This window comes from Microchirus variegatus (genome assembly GCF_963457635.1).
Source record: "Microchirus variegatus genome assembly, chromosome: 1".
NCBI lineage: Eukaryota > Metazoa > Chordata > Actinopteri > Pleuronectiformes > Soleidae > Microchirus > Microchirus variegatus.
Genome location: NC_139802.1, coordinates 43510240 through 43531111, shown reverse-complemented (window position 1 = coordinate 43531111; position 20872 = coordinate 43510240). Strand labels below are relative to the sequence as shown.

The following is a 20872-nucleotide window of genomic DNA, read 5'->3' as shown; positions in this document are numbered from 1 at the left end:
CTGGAAAACAGGTTTTTGTACCAAATTGAGGATCGAGTATAGTATGTTTACAACCTAAGGAAGTGATTTCAATGAAAACTGAGTGAGGCCCCGGCCAAAATGTCCTCACTTTGTAAAAATGTCCTCACTTTGTTGGTTAAAAACCCTCACTGGTCCTCAGTATGCGCGAGTGCAAGAACACACACACACACACAGCAGTGGGACTTTGGGTGTCGTCAGACTTCCGACTGAAGACGTTTTCAAAGCATCACAGATGCAACAATTGTTTTAAAAAAGGGGAAAAAAAAACATTTGTCCCGCCCCCTAAAGGACACACTTTTAGAAGGTCTTCTAAAATGCTGCGCGTCGATCCAAAAGACGTCTCTCAGGCACAGTGATTTCGTGTCTGTCACGATCCCGACATTAAAATTCTTATATTTAATATAAGATAAGGTCCATTGTTTTCTAGGGACTAAAATCTTTGGGGGGGTGTCCGTCCCGACGTCCGTCCTGATTTGTCGAGAGCAGACAGGTGCGAGTGGGCGTGGCCAGGGCGGACGCTTCACCAGCCGCTTCCCGTCTCCTGTCCGTTGTTGAAGCTGGAGTTGGCGTTACTGCAGCTTTCCTCGTAAGTGGGCGGCGGCTCTGGAGGAGGAAGGCCAGGAAAAACAGATTTTAGCTTCGTCAGAAAAGACTCAGGCTTCAGTTTAATTTACTACCCTCTTCAGTCGTTAAGGAAAAAAATCTCCACTTTAAAAAACTCCTATAAAAACTTTACAGAGTCATATTTTGTGTTCTCCTTTTCGTACAAAACTTTAGTCCTGAAATTGAAAATTTTTCAGGATTTTAACCCTTTAAAGGCCAGTTTGATTACTTGATGTCACTGATGTTATTTATGAAAAAAAAAAAAACAGAAACGACATCAATCTTATTGACTTTGCATTAATAGTTTTTGTGTAGCATCAGATTTTTAAAAAAATTGAAAAAAAATAAAATACTACCCTTTAAGTCCTTAAGGACAAAAATGACCACTTCCAAAAACTACTATAAAAAATAGCATAGATAAAAAAATCTTCAGTCATGATGAAATATTGAATAATTATCATGATTTTAACACTTTAAATGGCAGTTTGATTACATAACGCTAATAATTTTTATGAAAAAAACAAAAAAAACTTGTTTTCCATATAGCAAATGGGGATAAGATTCAAAACGTACCCTCCAGTCATTTAAGAACAAAAATGTCCACTTCCAAAAACTGCTATTAAAAATACTATGGTTTAAAACAAACCATCAAATATTGAATAATTATCGGGATTTTAACCCTTTAAATGCCAGTTTGATAACATAATGCTAATAATTTTATAATAATAAATTATTTTACATATAATACATAGGGACCAGATTCAAAATGTACGACCCTCTTCAGTCATTTGAGGATTAAAATGTCGCATTAATCTCACACACCAAACCCCATTGAGAAAATCAGCATTTTTAGCTCACAGAAACATAGGAGCTTCTGATCCACTGCTGCCTCATTAGGTAAATCTGTGTCACCTAAATTAACCAAAACAAAGGATTTTAAACACAGAAGTCACAAAATTGACATTTTATTGACTAATGGCAGCAGCAGTGGATCAACAGCCTTATGTGTGCTGTGAGGTAAAATCGTTGATTGGGACCCTGGTATGGGAGAGTGAGCGGTTTACTAACATACTAACCGTGAGGGTAGTCACAGCTGCTGTACTCCGGAGGGAGAATGAGGGAACAGGAAGTGGGTATAGGAGTCACATCTCCCTCTGTGAAGAACGGAATGGTCGCCCCGGTGGAGACACAGAAGAGCGGCGCGGACGCGTCGGGCCGCCTGTGGTTGGGCGGCAGCGCTGCACCCGGCGCGTAGCTAAAGGCGCTGGGCGACATGGTGACCGGCTGACCCGAGGGATCCTGCTGAGAGTGACTCTTTGTCGGTATCTCCTCGTTGACCACGCCCCCTGCGCCCTCCACTGGCTCGTCCTCCGCCGGCGGGGCGCTGGGCATCACGCCCGCGGCGCCGCAGCGGTCCGGAGTGGAGGGGACCGTCCTCGACGGAGACAAGTTGACAGCGATGTTGCCGATGTAGATGGGCAGAGTGACGACTGCGTCTGGAGACTTTAGTGACACCTGTGAGAAAAACATGAGCCTGAATTAGCTTCACAGCAATTAGCCTGAACATATAAGGCTTAAAATTAGCCGCAAACAACAGAGTTCTGGACTGTGTTATTAGCATGACGCTTACATGGTCTTAATGCTTTATCATTGGTGTTGGAGCTGTGTTGTGTACTTATAAATGATTTTATAGATGTTTAGCAAAGCTGTTTTACATGCTAATGTAGTATAACTTCAGTGCTAATGTAGTATAACTTAGGTGCTAACGTAGTATAACTTAAGTGCTAATGTAGTATAACTAAAGTGCTAATGTAGTATAACTAAAGTGCTAACGTGGTATAACTAAAGTGCTAATGTGGTATAATTTAAGAGCTAACGGAGTATAACTTAAGAGCTAACGGAGTATAACTTAAGAGCTAACGGAGTATAACTTAATTGCTAATGGAGTATAACTTAAGAGCTAATGGACTATAAATTAGAAGCTAGTGGAGTATAACTTAAATGCTAATGGAGTATAACTTAAGTGCTGACGGAGTACAACTTAAACGCTAACGGAGTATAACTTAAGAGCTAATGGAGTTTAACTTAATAGCTAATGGAGTTTAACTTAAGAGCTAATGGAGTAAACAGATGACATTATAATGGACGTCGCTACTGAGCTAGCATTACAACCGTCAACAGTAATGTTTGTTATATTATCTTACATTAGCTAGCTAGCAGGTAAATTGTGATTGTTTGAAAATGCTACTGATACACTTGGGTTAGTTTAGTTGAGTGGTTGATTTTAAAAGAGTCACACGTCACTAAACTGACCTGGATGAAGTAGTCGATGTCTATGAGGCTACAGCCGGTTAGCGCTGACTGAGGAAGAGGAGGGACGATGATCTGCTCCCTCCACTCCGCGTGTTTTCCTCCTTTCACTCCGGCTCCTTCCACCTCAGCGATCGTCCGCAGGTCAAACAAAGGTCGCTTGGTCTTGTAGGTCACTTTCTGATGTGAAACCATAAAACACACCAACAAATAATACTAGAGAGTCACTTTAAACCATGTCGTCCTCCTCTCTCAGTTTAAATACATGTCCAGTGTCTACCTGTATGAGACTGGCCAGCACACATCCCGTGTCCTTCCCAGACTTGTTGTGGATCTCCGTCGCCAACTTGATGACCTGACCGGGAACGTAGCCCCTGAGGTCGCTGCGAGCTTTCAGCATCAGCGTCCCCGTCTTCACCAGGAGGTAACTGAACTTCTTTGTCGTCACCGCACAGTTGGGAAGCTGCAGAGACAACGGAGAGAGTCACACTAATGAGGATTCATGGGGAACAAAGAGGAGAAACTGATTTTAGAGCCTTAAAGGCGCCATATGTAAGAATGTGGCCAAAAACGGTAACTACATTCAAATTCAAAATACAGGGGTCTTTTAGGTTTTGTTTTCTGACATAACTGGCAACCCATGGTTGCTTGGCAGCTGAGACTCTACAGACTGCAATGATTGGTAGACGGCGGTAGGTGGCGCCACATGACAAAACATGATTTCAAAACATAAACATGATTAGCAGTCTGCAAAATATTTTGTTTAATGTCAATATTTTGTCTGTACTGTTGTTGTTGGTGAGTTCAGTTTGTTATATGAACATTATTCCTGAGTCTCTGTGACATATTAGGAGGATTTTATGGCCAGTTGCTTTATATTTATTACATAATGCACCTTTAAACAAAAGGCCACCTCATAAAATCTCACATTTGGTGCATTATCTCAAACTTTCACAACAGGAAAACTAAGTTTGTGTCACTTTGAAAAACATCTCATTCTCCCACAACAAACCCCATAGAGAAAATCATCAATTTTACATCACAGCAAACAGGAGTTTTTGATCCACTTCTGCCTCCATCTGTAGGGTCAAATATGTTATTTAGTGAATTCGGCACCTGGAATGTTTCATTAAAGGTGCATTATGTAATAAATCTAAAGCAACTAAAGCCATAAAATCCTCCTAATATGTCACAGAGACTCAGGAATAATGTTCATATGACAAACTGAACTCACCAACAACAACAGTACAGACAAAATATTTGCCTTGAAAAAAATATTTTGCAGACTGTAAATCATGTTTATGTTTTGAAATCATGTTTTTGGCATGTGGCGCCACCTACCGCCGTCTACCAATCATTGCGGTCAGTAGAGTCTCAGCTGCCGAGCAACCACGGGTTGCCAGTTACGTCAGAAAACGAAACCTAAAAGACCTCGGTATTTTGAATTTGAGTGTAGTAACCGTTTTTTGGCCACATTCTTACATATGGCACCTTTAAGGTGTTCCAAAGTGACTTTGGTGCAGAAAAGTGATTAACTTTTTTCTTTTTATGTTAAAAATGGCTGCCTAAAAAGATATTGTAGACATAAGCCATAATAGATTTGATGGTGATTTTAGTCAGGTATGTAGATTTGGAGGATCAAAACATGAACCTGGACCTTAGAAACCCCCCTGGTGGACACTTACTTCAATGTCCGGCACCTCGTTGAGGTTGAGCAGGTTGAGTAAGTAGAAGGGCTTCTTGATTTTGTAGTCCTTGGAGAAGCGGCGCGTGTCGATGGTCGCCACCATGCGGTACGAAATCTTCCCAAACGGTCCCTCGAAGGACGTCGGGACAGCAGCTGTGGAGACGGAGGACGGTGGTGCGGGTGTTAGTGTGACACAGTGGACAGTTACTGACATTTTCAGACATGAATTCTGCACTTTTCCGGCTCTTTAACAGTGAGAAATATCCCTTCCGCCAGCAGGGGGCAGTAGCACACACCCCTCAGGTCTGACAGGAGGGGGAGGGAAAAGTTTGGGGACATGAAGACTAATTAAACAGTGACTACACAGAGCACTATAAATAACCCCGTCCAGCCCCTGTGCTGCTGCCCACGCCTGACATGAGTGCATGATAACAAGACAACAACACGCTCCGTGTGAGCACAACATGGCCACCAGGGGGACAATGGGAATACTAGTGTCAGACTAGCGTACGATGTCTTTATCACACGTTTCACTCACTGTTAGACGCGCTTTTCTTACAGGAAACTGAGGTTTGTGTCGCTCTGTAACGCCCCCACACCAAAGTCCATGGAGAAAATCACACGTTTTGCATGAACGCACACGGGAGTCGCTGATCCACTGCTGCCTCCGTCAGGAAGTTCAACTGTGTTATCGAGTGATTTCGGCGGGTTAAAATCCCTCGTTAAGATTTAACCAAGTTGCATAAACTTATCAAACGAGGCAGCAGTAGAGCAGCAGATCCTGTGTTTGTGTGAGCTTAAAACAATGATTTTCTCTATGGAGTTTGGTTTGGGAGAGTGCGCGGCATACAAAGTGACGCAAACTTGGAGTTCCTTCAAGAAAAGGTTGTCTATAAATATTATGTAGATATCATAGACCTTTTATTATTAGTATGTCTATAGTTAAGTGGCTAAAATGTTGTTTTTCTTGAGTCGCCATGTTTTTACTGAGGATGAAATTATCCCTTTATTTATTAATGCATTTATTTATTATTTTATTTACATATTTATTTATTTATTTATGCATTATTTATTTATGCATTATTTATTTAAGCATGTATTTATTTATTTATGCATGTATTTATTATTTTATTTATACATGTATGCATTTATTCATTTCTGTATTTATCTATTATTTTATTTATATATTTATTCATGCATTTATTTATTTATGTATTTAAGCATGTATTTATTTATTCCTGTATTTATTTATTATTTCATTTATACATTTATTTATTATTTTATTTATATATTTATTCATGCATTTATCTAAGCATGTATTTATTATTTTATTTATACATTTATGCATTTATTTGTTTCTGTATTTATTTATTCATGCATTTGTTTATTTATTTATGTATTTATTTATTATTTTATTTATATATTTATTCATGCATGTATTTATTTATGCATTTATTTATTTATACTTAAATATCTTAAATATTTATTTATTTAACCCTATCTTAAATATGGAGGACTAAACCTGACATATCAGGTTTAGTCCTCCACATATAAGAACTTATTTGTGGTTTATGAAGCTAGAGGCAGGAAAAACGTCCTCATTTTTACAAGTGTATGTTAATGAGGTAACTGGTAACACACTTCCACTATCACGCACGCACACACACGCACACACACACAAAGGCCGGGACAGTGGAAAAGTTTCTGTGTTATCACAGCAGCAGCAGCAGCAGCAGATGCTGATGTCACTCCTGATTAAAAAAAAGAAAAAAGCAAACAACAAAAGAAAAGAAAACAATGAGATAAGAATTAAAAGGGACCAGGAGGGCGTGGCCAGGTCACAGAGGAACAGGCAGGTGCACTCACGTGGAATGATGAACTGGAACGGGAAACTGTGCTCGCCTGCCGCCAGCGTTCCTGTAATCAGTGACACATTTATGGACATTCAGTGATTTATTTAATCACAAACTACACGGAAACGTTAAGATATTCAGAGCAAACATGAACGCGGAGATTCTAGTTCGGATTCTTCGAGCGCTCGTGTGCGCGTACAGCGTCTCATCGCGGTGGAAACTGGAGAGTAAACAGGACCTACTTTCCCACTGGGATGGAGTTTCAGGCACAAACGGGCTTTTGTCAGCGAGCGGTGAATGTAAAGAGGGCGAGTGAAACTCCCGGGGTCAGCGGCGTCGGGAGGGCGTGAGGCGAGCGACACGTGTTCTCTGGCAGAGCTGCAGCTCTTCTCAGGGAAGTTAATGAGTGACTTTCACTGAGTGAGAGGCAGACGTCAACAAAACCTGTGTCAACTCCTCTTAGTCAATGTAATAAAGGGAATAACTCACTGGAGCTTTGAATAACCTCACGTGTTTGTAATAAGACGCTGAAACACGCCGATGTATCTCGTTTGTTGACGTCTTCACGCCCTGATAATCATCTTTAAACGGCGCGTAGGACGTGCAATATGACACGGAACCACTGGTTTAGGTGAAACCGATGATTATTTTTGATTGTCGACGAGTAAACTAAACGGTTAATCAACTTAATAACCTGTAATATGGGCATCAGAGCGACGGACGCTCATATATGGGAAATATTAGGCTTGTTAAAGGGCTGTTTCACCCATTTTTTCACTTCAAGTCAAGTGAAGAACAAACTTAAGATCCTTGCAATGCTGCTGTGTTTATGTGACTTTCTCTTACAGAGCTGGAATATTCTTATATTTAATATACATATAAGATCCTTTACTCATAACGGAGGGACTTTGATGTCGACTAAAATAATATTTAAGAATGTATATTTTTTGCCGAAGTGTCCCTTTAAGTCTTAATCTGAGTGAAGTTTGGGGACTACATCACTGCATGCATGGTTTGGTCTAAAAAACTAACCTAGTAGGGCCAGAATTAGACTTATTTGTTTGTGTTGTGGCCTAAAAACCTGTTAAAAAGGTCAAAAAACAGCCTAGAAGTGCATCAGACAGGTTTGAAATTACATTACCAAAACGTACAACAGAGGGCGCTGTGAGCACCAAAGCCCTCTTAGCTCAACGGAAGACGACAAGAGTGACGTTACGTTTGTTTTGAAGTGACAACGGACAACAACGACAAGCTAGCTAGCTAGCAAGCAAGCAAGCTAATTGTCAATATTCGAAATAGGTAGTTTCTCTATATTCACTGAGCTGAATTTAAAGTCTGAGCTAAAGTTTCCAAAGTGTTTGGAGAAGCTTAAATGCTGACACAGCTTCACACGGTCCATTAAACTGATAACAAGAGCAGTTCTTCTTTTCCGTCACACCTCAGTAAACCCGGTTATTGATTCACCAGATGATCTGTGCGATAAAAAAGTTCTTCCAAGAGAGCGAGAGAGAGAGAAACTCGTCTTGACTCATTGGGGACGAAGAAAACGACTTTTTTCCGTTCAGTTTCTGTTTCCTGAGAAGTGGTGCGTGCACGTGCACTTCTGCGTGTGTGTGTGTGCGCGTGCATGTCGGTTCATTTGCATCACAGAGGAAGAAGCAGTCATGCTCTAAAGCAGTGCAGGTGCAGCAGCAGCACTGCAGATGAACTGCCATTAAAGGGCCAATGTGAGGACGTTTTTGAAGTGCACTTGTACAGAGTCAGTGTCGTCACACACAGGTGACACGGCTGAAACCGTATATTAAAAAAAACAGGTTTATCCACTTCACAATAACTGAAGAAATAAGATCTACGTCAGCTGCTGAGAATAAATATTTTAAAGACAATGCCCCGTGTATAATCTTGCATCTTTCAGTAGACCGCTCACTCTCCCGCAACCAAACCCCATAGAGAAAACCGGCGATTTTGCATCACAGCACCGCCGCCTCCATCAGTAACTTCAAATATTCATTTGTCACTTTACTGTTTCAAATTTACTTATTTAGATTCACCTCAGCGACAAAAACTTAACCAAACGAAGCAGCGGTAGAGCAGCAGCGACTGTGTGAGCTGAAATCGCTGGTTTTCTCTATGGGGTTTGGTGCAGAATAAAAAAAACAAACATTAGCAAAACTGAATTAATTTTCTAACACTAATACCTGCAATTTGTGCAGAGATGCGTGAAATGGTATTCATGAATAAAAGTACAGATAACAGCAGCAGCAGCAGCAGTGGGAGGGACGGCGTTTCCTCACTTTGTGAAGGTCATTAACCAACAACAGTGACAGGATGAAGAGTGGACTGTGACATCATCGTTACTGCTGTGCACGCTGCCAACCGCCAAAGCATCTGTGGCATACCACATTATCAGTGAGCCAGGCTGGCTTGTGTGTGTGTGTGTGTGTGTGTGTGTGTGTGTGTGTGTGTGTGTGTGTGTGTGTGTGTGTGTGTGTGTGTGTGTGTGTGTGTATATCACACTTCCTGTCTGGATCTCTGAGCGTCCCTCAGCCCATTTTTGGAAAACAATGGCACTTGGGAAGGGGTAAAAAAAAAAAAGAAGATAAAGACGCTACACTTTCCAGACTCGTGTTCTTTGTTGTATTTAAAGCTGCGCTCAGTCATTTCTTTGTCATCCTCTTCACCTCCTTGGCTAAGTGATTGGCTAACGTACCTGTCCGTCACTAACTGACCCCGCCTTCTCACGATGTGTCGTCACGACACTGCAGCAGCAGATATGGGAGAAGGTGGATTGTGTGGAGCAGCTTTTTCCCGCAGTTACCGACCCGACCTTTACGCCTCATTTATGCTCAATGTTAGATTTTTTTCAAATTTATTTTTAAACATGAATGGGCGGAGCCTAATGTCCTTGCTAGGTCCACATGTGTAAGCATTTAGACGATGTCCCCTATAACAGACAAACGTGAGAGAAAACAGATGCACTAATGTTGCTAACGTCATAAAAACAACACTTACTAACAATGCTAACCAAAAAAAATGCTAAAAAGTTAAAAAAATTGTTACCAAAGTTAGCAACAATACAAAAACACCTATAATGACGAACTTTTGTTTTTACTTGTTATCAAAACTATTACATAGTGTCGCACTGTTACCAAAAAAAATGTACAAATGTTTTCAGGCTATAGAAAACATAAGTTTAGTTCCAAATGTTGCAACATAAGCAGCTATGCTACACACAAGTAGCATAACAAAAACATAGGTGGGCGGAGCCTTGACTAGAGTACATACAGCGGAGGTTGGGATGTTTTGTTTGGTAGGCGTAGCCTGCTTATGTTAGCTTTTCCACACATTTCCACACCCCGGTGTTAATGTAAACATGTCAGTATTATGTCTACATGTCTAATCTGCTGCCCAGTGATGTCCATCCATCCATCCATCATCATCCAAGATCGTGTCTCGGGGGCCACAAACTTCCCTTTCGTCCACATCGTCCAACTCTGACTAAGGCATCCATAAGTGATCTCCGGCCAACAGCAGATATAATCTTTCCACCTTGCTCTGGGTTTGCCCAAAGGTCTCCTCCCAGTTGGATGTTCTAGGATCACCTCCCTAGGGAGGTGGCCTGGTGGCATCATTAACCAGGTGCCCAAACCACCTCAACTGGCTCCTTTATACACAAAGAAGCAGCTGTTCTGCTGTTCTCACCTGATCGCTAAGGGCTTCTTGTACCTGAGATCTTGTTCTTTCGGTCTTGAGGTGAAAGTAGGACCGAAGATGGACCAGTAGATCTAGAGCGTTGCCTTTTGGCACTCCCGCTCTTTCAATTCCAGTCCAACCAATCTCAAGCTCCATTTTTTACCTCATCCATGAAGACCCTGAGATACTTAAAACTCCGTCACTTGGGGTAAAGACTCCACCCGGAGTAGGCAATCCATCGGTTGATACTACTGATATGAGAACCATAGCCTCTGATTTAGAGGTGCTGATCCTCAAACCCCCGATCCGGTCCAGTGATGCTATCATGACCACATCATCTGCAAAATGGCCACCAAAATTGGAACCCCTCCAGCACCTGGAGATCCTGTCCATGAATTTGGAGGCCAACATCCACCGGACATACCGCAGAGTATTCGGGCACATCTCTTGATTTGGGCATACAGGGATTGGATGGACCCTGAGAAGTGACCCCCCCCCCCCTCCACCCCTCACCATAAACACCCACCACACCTTCTCCAAATCCACAAAACACATGTAGACTGGTGGAAAATGTATACTCCAGGATCCCTGCCAGAGTAAAGATCCGCTCCATTGTTTCACGGCCAGGACGGAACCACACATTGTTCCTCTTCAATCTGCCGCCCAGTGACGGTGATCTTTGAATCAAAAAGGTCAAACACCACTGAAGCAGAAACATGAAGTATGAAGTTGATTCGTTGTATTTGTAAATCAATATCTAGGATATTGAATTCATAATATTTAGCGTGTTTCACAAATGTAGTGATACCTTATCACGATATCACGACGTCTGAAATCTAAGACCCTATTTTGTCTCACGTCACGATTTAATCTGCTGTGGGATTTATCTGCAACCCTTACAAAAGATGGAAGATCACGCTTCAACAATAACCGTCCCGTGAGCTCTGACTTGCACAGGCGAGCGGCCGAGGCCTCGAGGGGGCGGAAACAAAAGAAGAAAGAAAAAGACGAGCCGTCCTCTGTGGATCGGGTCCAGTCTTCTCATGAGTCACCGCTGGAAACCACGTGTGACCTCAGGGAGGCGTCGTGCAGACAGCCAGGCTGGACACTGTTACTCTGCCTGATTGAGGCTTTTATCTCCTCACTGCCGCTGCTGCTGCTGCTGAGAGATTAATCCTGCCGCAGCATATTTCCCATAAGCCAAATGAGCTGGAGGGGCGGAGCCTTCGCTCGCGTTACACAGCGATGTTTTGTTTTGATTAGAGAGACTCCGACATGTCAGCGCTCTCAGATGAGAGACGATATGACGCTTTGTGTGTTTTGTGACATTCAGAGAGCGTCACAGCGAAATGAAGCCAATGTGGAAGTGTCTGAAACCTGTCTTCTCTCAAATGTCCACCGGGGGGCGACGCTACTGGTTTCTATGGAAGTGTATGAGTAAAAATAACTGACTTTTCACTTGATTTATACAATCAACACAGTATTTATGGAATTAATTATGATGCTGAACATTTTTCAATATTGCGTTAAATTAGCGTTAAATTGCGAAAACCACAATCGCATGTAATGAAGACAGAAGGAAAAAAATTGTTTGTTGCAAACCTTTTTTTCAGACTTATTTCACGATTACGAACTCTGTACGACTAAAATTGCTATATATTAAATCACCCTCTGTAGAGAAAGTAACGCCGTTTTGGAAAACATCGGTAAACGCAGAGTTTTCCGAAACTTTCCAATTCACGCGTTGACGTGGACTCATCTCGTAAACTTCGTAAACATTACGACAACATTTGAAGGCTAACGGTACAACAGGTGCATAGTTGCAGGTATAAATGGACAGGCTCCACCCCCTCTCTTCCAAATATGGTTAACTTCTGGTTTCGCACACAAAAAACAAGATGGCTCTGAACAAAATATCAAACTATGGCGTCACAGGAAAACATCGGTAAACGCAAAAACTTTCCAATTCACACGTTGACGTGGACTCATCTCGTAAACTTCGTAAACATGGCGACAACATTTGAATGCTAACAGTCCAACAGGTGCATAGTTGCAGGTATATATGGACAGGCTCCTCCCCCTCTCTTCCAAATATGGTTAACTTCTGGTTTCACACAAAAAAACAAGATGGCGCTGAACATATGATGTCACAGTGATTTAAAATTCCATATAAGGCTACAACAACTACATTTATCATCAAATATTTTTGAAAAGTTTGAGTGTTGCTGTGATTTCAGCCTCTAAAATGTGAATATAATCTGGTGTCTTTGCTCTTCTGTGACAAAAAAGTGAAATTTTTGGTTTCTTTAGCATTTTCAGACAATTTATGGACCAAGAACAGGAAAACTGACGACTGCATCCATTTCTTTGTGTGTGCATGTAAAGAATCACCAGAAAAGTGCTACATTACTGACGATCAGACCTGACATGCCACCATAAAAACTATAAAAACTAAAAATAAAAAGTGTTTTTTCACTAACTGTCCTCACCTCTGTCGGCCACAGACAGCGTTCTGTTGAAGTACTGCTCCTCCACGCTCCATGACGTCTCGTTCACTTTGTTGGAGATTCCACAGGAGCCTTGACAGCTCACCTTGATCGCTGCCAAGAAACGAGAAGAGAGATAAAACGGTTTCCATTAGTGACGAATCAGCAAAAAAAAAAAAAAAAAAACTTTCTTGACGGATGAGTTCATGATCGAGTCACTTTCTATTTTCGGTGAAATGTTTGCACAAATCCTTCAAATCATGGTCTGGTCAATAAAAATGTGGAAAAACAGATTGCAGCCACTTAATCTAATAAAATGTACATTGTCTATGATATCTTAAGAAATACATTTGCTGCTTTATTTTGCTCTTAGACAACCTTTTTCTGACAGGAAACTGAGGTTTGTGTCACCTTGTAACCTGCGTTCTCTCTCAGCGATTTTACATCACAGCACACAGGAGTCGTCGACGCACTGCCGCCTCCTTCACCGAGTTCAAACGTGTTATTTTTGCGACTTCTGTGTTTGAAATCCTTTATTCGGATTCACCTCAGTGACACAAACTTACATAAAGACGCAGCAGTCGACCAGGAGCTCCCGTGTCGCTCGGAGATTAAATCGCTGATTTTCTCTATGGGGTTTGGTGCGGAAGAGCGAGCAGTTTACAAATCGACATGTATTGCAGTTTCTTCTCAGGAAACAGACAAATATCAGGCCGCAGATTTGGGTTTCACCTGTCACAGCTCATACCAACGCTGAATCCTGTTATTCTGGCATCAGACAACACACACACACACACACAGATGGCAGATGGCTGCTCTCTCCACACCAGCAGGTCTGTTGGCACAGTTTTGTGGAAGAGGGAGGGACCATTGGTTTTAGTGAAAAAAAAAGATAAAATAAAAAAAATATAAAAAGTCCACAGCTCAGTGTCCATTTATTTGGTCATTAATTTAAACATGCAATCTGCTGCTCAGGCCATCTGCCTCGTTCATGCCCGGAGAACAACACCTCTCCGTACGTCACATTCACACAGTCGTCACGGACAAAAACACTAAAGTGACAAGACATAAGTGACAGTATGTTCACAAAAAAATAAATATTGTGAGATTACGACTAAAACGGGACTTTTAAAACGCACTGAAATCGTCCTATACAGAGTCAAAAGCTGGCTAATGTGTGGAAATAACATAAGAAGCTAGTGCAAAGAAAAATCTCAAAACATATGCTGTCATCTTAAATAATTGTATATATGTTTAAGTTAATGAACAGTATAAGAGTCGGAATCGACATGCTAACAATTAGCAGCATGATTAGCTGGAAACCAGCTCATACAAACGAGCTGAAAGTGGAAGAAAATTACACATAATGTGTATTTTAAACTTGTTTACTTCTCTCAATACATGCTTGAGACTTGGTTTTTGTACAATTACTGGAAAACAAATTGATTTCAGTGTCCACAGAACTTCACAGGTGGGATATTTGCTGAGTATTGTTAGCTAGGTTTTGCGAACTAGCAAGCTAATCTTTGTCCATTTGACAAACACACTACTGAGTGGTATTTCACTCATAAAAACACCACAGTAACATAAGTAGGATGTACGATACTGTACTGTGCGTACGACACAAAAATACAGATAATTTTTAAGAAAATAAACGGTGAAAACAACAACTTTCGTGTCGTTGATGCTAGGAGCAGCCATCTTGAAGAGGGAACTCGGGCGCGAGTAGTTTTAACAAATAAATGACATGGAATGACATTTTTAGGAGGCCTTACATTTATACTTTCTGATATTAGGTGGTAAATTAAGACTTTTTAATACCATTAAAGCAGTCGAAATGGAGCCAGACAGGAATAAATTGCTCGTTCTCGCCTACACCAAAGTCCATAGAGAAAATCATCAATTTAAGCTAACAGGGACACAGGAGCTGCTGCTCTACTGCTGCCTCATTTGGTCAGTTTGTGTCACTGACGTGAACTAAAACAAAGGACTTCAAACACCAAAGTCACAAAATAATTAGCGCTGTCAAACGTTAACCCGTCAATGGCGGTTTGACGCCATGTTTACGTGACGCCGGATTGTTAAAATGAGTCTCTAAAGCAGGGGTCACCAACCTTTTTGAGATGAGAGCTACCTTAAGGGTAAAGAATAATATGGAGGGCTACCACATTAACATTTTTTTTTTGTTTAACATTTAAATGATTAATATTATGCATTAAACTGCATACACATTAATTCCAGTGCTTACTCCTAACGATTAGCAGTTTTTATAAACAATATCAAAGATATTTTACTGAGCGATCATACGGATACATGCAAGTGAGGTGAAGTGAAGTGAGCCCGCGGGCACCGTATTGGCTACCTGAGGGCTACCAGGTGCCCGCGGGCACCACGTTGGTGACCCCTGCTCTAAAGTAATGCTAAACTTTAAAAACAGAGGCACACATACGCAGTTCACAGGTACGCTGGTTATTTGTAGCGCTGCTCTTTTCGTTTAATAAACAGACCGCTCCAGTTCCACTGTAGGCTAGCGCTAAAGGCGCTAAAAGGAGCTAATGCAGCTAACGGAGCTAACTGGTAAACAGCGCCTGGATTACCGGTGTAGTGGCACGTAAACATGACGTCATGCGCGTCTTCAACAATTATTGCTAGCCGTGATGTTAAAAATTGCTGTTTTTTTCTCTATGGACTTTGGTGTGGGGAGAGTGAGTGGATTTTTAAAGTTGCAAAAGTGTCTCCAACAGTAAAATAAAGCAGTAATACTATACCTTTTTCTGTCTATAGAGACTAGGGACTGGTGCCAGTATGAGTATATTCAGATAATTGTCCTTGACAAACATTTAACGCTATTCAGAGACTAAAATCCACGCAGTGCAAACTCTTAAAAGTAGTGTTTGGTTTTTCTGACACCGACAGCTCCTAACTTGCCCTCACGGTGGATTACTCTGCCAGCAGAGGAATTTACAGCAGAACAAAGCGTAGCCTGAGGCAGACCGACTGACTGAGGAAGAGGCAGCAGCAGCAGCAGCAGCTCTGACTCAGCAGCTGACTGCATTTGTTACCAAAACACCGAGTCGCTCCAGGATCCTCTCTCTCCGTCTGGATGCGATCCCGGTGCTACAACTACTACGGCTCATGATGTTCAGTGTGCGTGTGTGTGTGTGTGTGTGTGTGTGGGCAGACGGATACGAGCGAGACGCTCCGTCATTGATATTCAGTCGTGTTTCATTAAACCAGAGATGTCTCTCTGATGGAGGAAGTGAAGGCGTCGGTTCGGTCACATCTGTGCAAGACAAAAAAGGAAGAACCACACCTCACTCAGCCCACCAACCACTGTTACTAAATCAATCCCCTAAACTATTTGCGATAGTAGTTTTTGAGAGTTTTTCAGCGTCTTAAAGGGATAGTTCGGAATTTTGGACCGATTTTACAACTCAGCCGGTATGATGGAGACGTCTGGAGACGTTTTCAAGAAGTTCGCTGGTGCTATGGCTAGCGCAAGTCAATGGTACCTGCTAGCATGGCATTAGAAACACTCACACCGACTCCACAGTGCACCCGAGGCAAATCAATTGTAACGGCAGACTATCGATGTACATATCTGTGTTGATAGAATAATATTTGAAACAAAACTAACCTCGCATCGCATGAATTTTTGAGGGACTACTTTCTTTCGGAATCAGTCCGCCGCTGCCATAGCCTAACAGGAAGTATGACGCGCTGCTGCTGCTGAGACATAAATCCTTCAAATTGCAAGGTTGGTTTTATTTCAAACATTCTATCAACACAGATATGTACATCGATAGTCTGCCGTTACAATTGATTTGCACTGTGGAGTCGGTATGAGCGTTTCTAATGCCATGCTAGCAGGTACCATTGACTTGCGCTAGCCATAGCACCAGCGAACTCGGCAACTAGAAGAACTGAATGAAATTTCTTGAAAACGTCTCCATCACACCGGCTGAGTTGGAAAATAGGTCTTATGTCCAAAATTCCGAACTATCCCATTAAAAGTAAATATTTCCCTCCGTGTAACAGAGAAATCATTAAAACTGAATATTTTCTGACATTTTACGATCCAAACGTCAAATTCGTGATGAAAATAGTCCACAAAATGCTTCGGAGAACTCGTTTTAGTTACTTTAAAAAACACTTAATCCAGTCAGAGTGATTCAGAATGGTTATTTCTTCATTATCATTATCCCTGAGGGGCTATTTGTTGCACAGTCAGCAGCGATCGCACACACACACACACACACACACACACACACACACACACACACACACACACACACACACACACACACACACACGACAGACTGTGGTCGACTGTATCGCCACCAAAACAATCAGTTCACAGTAAGTAGTCCAGCCCAGATGGCAAAACAAACCACAGCAAAGTGATGGAAAAAGTCAACATTTTCCGCTTCACGCAGCTGCTTTCAACGATGACTCGTGAAAACAAACGTGATGACGAGGCAAAAGCGTCCGCGGTGAGGACAAATAAATCATATTTATGGGTGATTATCATACGATTACGGATGGGACAAACCACCGTGGGGTTCTGCGACCTGTGGACAAGTGAACGCTTCCGCCCAAATGTGAAAGAATTCCCTCAAGAAGATGTTGAGATATCGTTCTTACAGATTCAGAAACGCAGTGTTTAGCTTTTACACAGAAACCATGAAGTCAGACGTTTCAGCCTCTTGCATCATCATCATCATCGTCATCATGATGAGTGAAGGTCTGGACCTCACAAGAACAAAAACCCTCTCAAACACAACAGAGAAAATGTCGACATTCCTCACATGCACCGAAACTTTGTCCTCAGACGTCATTAAAACATTCCTGCATAATCAGGGCCATCGGAACTCCCAAAAAGATTGTGTGTGTGTGTGTGTGTGTGTGTGTGTGTGTGTGTGTGTGTGTGTGTGTGTGTGTGTGTGTGTGTGTGTGTGTGTGATAAGGGTCTGTCATCCAGATAAAACAGAGAGTTTTAAAAGGGTTTAAAGGGTTAGTCTGGCTTTTTTTTTTGAAGTGGGTTAACCACAGCCACAAAGGCTCACCTGCTACATTAAGTCTATGTTATCTTAAGAATGTGTTTGCACACTTTAATCTCACTGTTTGACGACCTTTTCCAGGAGGAAACCTGCGTTTTTTTTTAAGCTGTTTACTCTCACACACCAAACCCCATAGAGAAAATGAGCCGTTTTAGATCACAGCACACAGGCGTTCCTGCTGCACTGCTGCTTCATGTAAGTCAGTTCAAATGTGGCGTTTTGTGACTTTGGTGTTTGAACAGCGTCACTTGGATTCACCTCTGTGACACAATCGGTCAAAACGAGGCAGCAGTCGACCAGCGGCTCCTGCGTCGCTCACAGCTTAAATCGCTGATTTTCTCAATGGGATTTGGTGTGGAGCGTAAATTAGTTTTAAGATTCTGTTTCCTAATTCCTAAAAAAAACAACAACAAAAAAACAGCATGAATTCTGAGAAAAAAGACAGAATTCAGAGATTAAAGTCAGAAAGTTGGAATTCTGAGATTATAGTCAGAATTCTCAGATTAAAGTCAGAGAATTGGATTTCTGAGATTATAGTTGGCATTCTCAGAATAAAGTCAGAATTCTGAGATTATAGTCGGAATTCTGGGATTAAAGTCAGAGAGCCGGAATTCTGGGATTATAGCCAGAATTCTGATATTATAGTCGAAATTCTGGGATTAAGGCTGAATCCCAATACCACCCCTTAGCCCTCCCCCTTCCCCCTACCCCTTGTTTTTGCGCGTTCATGTGAGGGGTAGTGCTGTCTCATTTCTCATAAGGGTTAAGGGGTAGGGCCAAGCCGAAGGGCTACGTAGCCCTCGAAACGAAGCTTCCTCAGGACCACACTTGAAACGGAGGGCTTTGAGGAATTTCGCAGCTTCCGCCGCGTCACCTGTCAGCGAAGTTTGAAAGCTGGCCGTTAAAGACTCGCACAAATGTATTTTCAGTATTTTAATAAAGACAGTCATGTGTAATGATTGTATTGCGGTCTTCTTCAATTGTCAACGGTGTTTCTGAATCACTAGTCAAGTTTGTTTTGAATTACTAGCTAGTCGTAGCCGATGCTATCCCGGCGTTCCTTTCGTAAGTGGTTAGCTAGCTGCTATCGCTATTTTTTTAACATTAACAAATTGTGCCGGAGTGCACAGTTACGTCTTCAGGACAGAACAGGAGATTCTGTCCCCGCTCTCCTCCGCTCTGTCTGCGAGCAGCTTTCTCCCTCTGCGTGTGTGTGTGTGTGTGTGGCTATGGTAATGCAGCGGGTCTGCAGTCGTTGTAACTGTGTGTGTGAACACTCCTCACAGCGTCGCCGCCGATGTCGTTGGTTAGCAGCTGACAGTCGTAAAAACAGAAAAATAGCCCAAACATTACTTGTTAGGACGGCATTTTTGGATTGTTACATCAACAAGCATCGCATCGCATCGGCTTGTTGATGTAGCAGTCCGTGAGCGTCAAGTCCGGACGACGTGATGACGTAATGGAGGTGTGTCTCATTTCTTAGGGGAACGTTCGTACCCCTCGCTCCCTCAACTCTGTTTTGAGGGCCAAGGGGAACTCTGACAAAGGGGTAGGGGGAAGGGGGAGGGCTAAGGGGTGGTATTGGGATTCAGCCTAAATAGTCAGAATTCTGATATTATAGTCGGAATTCTGGGACGATAGTCAGTACTCTGAGATCATAGTCGGAATTCTGGGATAATAGTCAGAATTCTGAGATTAAAAACTCAGGAAGTCAAAATTCTGAGATTAAAGTCAGAATTTTGGAATTCTGAGAAAATAGAATTATCATTTTGAAATCTGAAAGTCGGAATTCTGATATTATAGTTAGAATTCTGAGATCAAAGTCAGAAAATTGGAATTCGGAGGTTAAAGTCAGAAAGTCGGAATTCTGAAAAAAAAAAGAAACACTATGTCCAGTTGTGTAGTTGCCACAGCGATTTATCAAGGGTGCACCTGCGGCACAGATCTGTGCCTCGTGACACACTCATTTTCTGTTGGAAAATGCTAATACACAACAAGCTAATGATGATTGGGGATGATTTTATAAAATTAGTGTTAAGTGGCTATAACCTGTTTTTTGTTGTTTTTTGCCCAGCTCTAGCAGCCTCTCAGCACAGGGAATGTTATCATACCACAAAAACACTGAACTGTGCCTTTAAATTTAAGAATAAATAAAACAACAAAACAAAGGAATAATTCTCACTCCTCGCGCAGAGAGAGCACTGAGGTCGCGGCGTTCGCTCGGTCGCCACAGAGCGGCGGCGTAATCCGACACTTCAGTTTTAACGACCTTCATTAAATCTTTAAGTGCTGAAAACAATTAGTCCCTCTCACTTTCCCAGAGTCTCTTCCTTCCTTTCCCCCCCATTCCTCCCTCTCATCTGACTTCCCGACGTCTGCCGTCAGTGACAGACAGACATGTCAAACACGGCCATCACCCGATCACCTGATCCATAAAAAAAGGACGGAGCCAAGGACTGTTGGTGCAGACGTGTCCCGAGTCACCTCTGTGAGACGAAGACGCTCAGAGGACGAACCAATTCGCTCATTAACAACAACTACACAGCAACAGGAACCGGCGAGGGGACGGTTTAGCCGCTAATAAAGTCTACATTAGCTTGAATATCACGTCCACTGCTTTATCTCACTGTTAGAAACAGAACGTCTTCCGACAGGAAACTGAAGTTTGACTCGCTTTGTAAACATCTCACTCCTGCACCAAATTCCATAGAAAAGAAACGTCGACTTAAAGCTCACAATGACACAGGAGCTGCACGTCCACGGACGCTTTGTTTACGACGTTTTGGTCGCCGAGGTTAATCCAAACGAAGGTTTTCAAACACAGAAGTCATAAAATAACACGTTTAAAGTTACAGATGGAGGCAGCGGTGGAGCAACACGTCCTTGGTGCTGTGCGGTAAAATCGCTGGATTTTTCTACGGGGTTTGGTGTGGGGGAGGATTGAGCGGTTTATATATATATATGTGATAAAACTTCAGTTTCCTGTTAGAAAAGGTTGTCAAACGGTGTGATAAAGCCACAAATATAATCTCCACATACCTCAAACATAGAACATACAGTATATATAAAAACTGAACTGTCCCTTTAAAGCTAAAAACTCCTCTAGTGCGGCTTTAATCTGCTTTGTAACTTTCAAAATAAACTGCGATCTTATTAAAT

At 42.1% G+C, this 20872-nt stretch overlaps 1 protein-coding gene across 1 annotated transcript in view; it reads right to left on the bottom strand.

Moving 5' to 3' along the window:
* Positions 1-437: 437 nt before the first annotated feature.
* Positions 438-20872, bottom strand: part of arrdc1b (arrestin domain containing 1b) — a gene marked incomplete at its 5' end in the record, with an annotated part of 31075 nt that continues 10640 nt past the window's right edge. Inside the window, 7 exons of the mRNA XM_083910336.1 lie at positions 438-624; positions 1701-2139; positions 2938-3114; positions 3215-3397; positions 4620-4774; positions 6488-6538; positions 12657-12767. Of these exons, the coding sequence (XP_083766462.1) occupies positions 542-624; positions 1701-2139; positions 2938-3114; positions 3215-3397; positions 4620-4774; positions 6488-6538; positions 12657-12767 (1199 nt within the window). The 3' untranslated portion in view covers positions 438-541. The remainder of the gene's footprint in view (positions 625-1700; positions 2140-2937; positions 3115-3214; positions 3398-4619; positions 4775-6487; positions 6539-12656; positions 12768-20872) is intronic.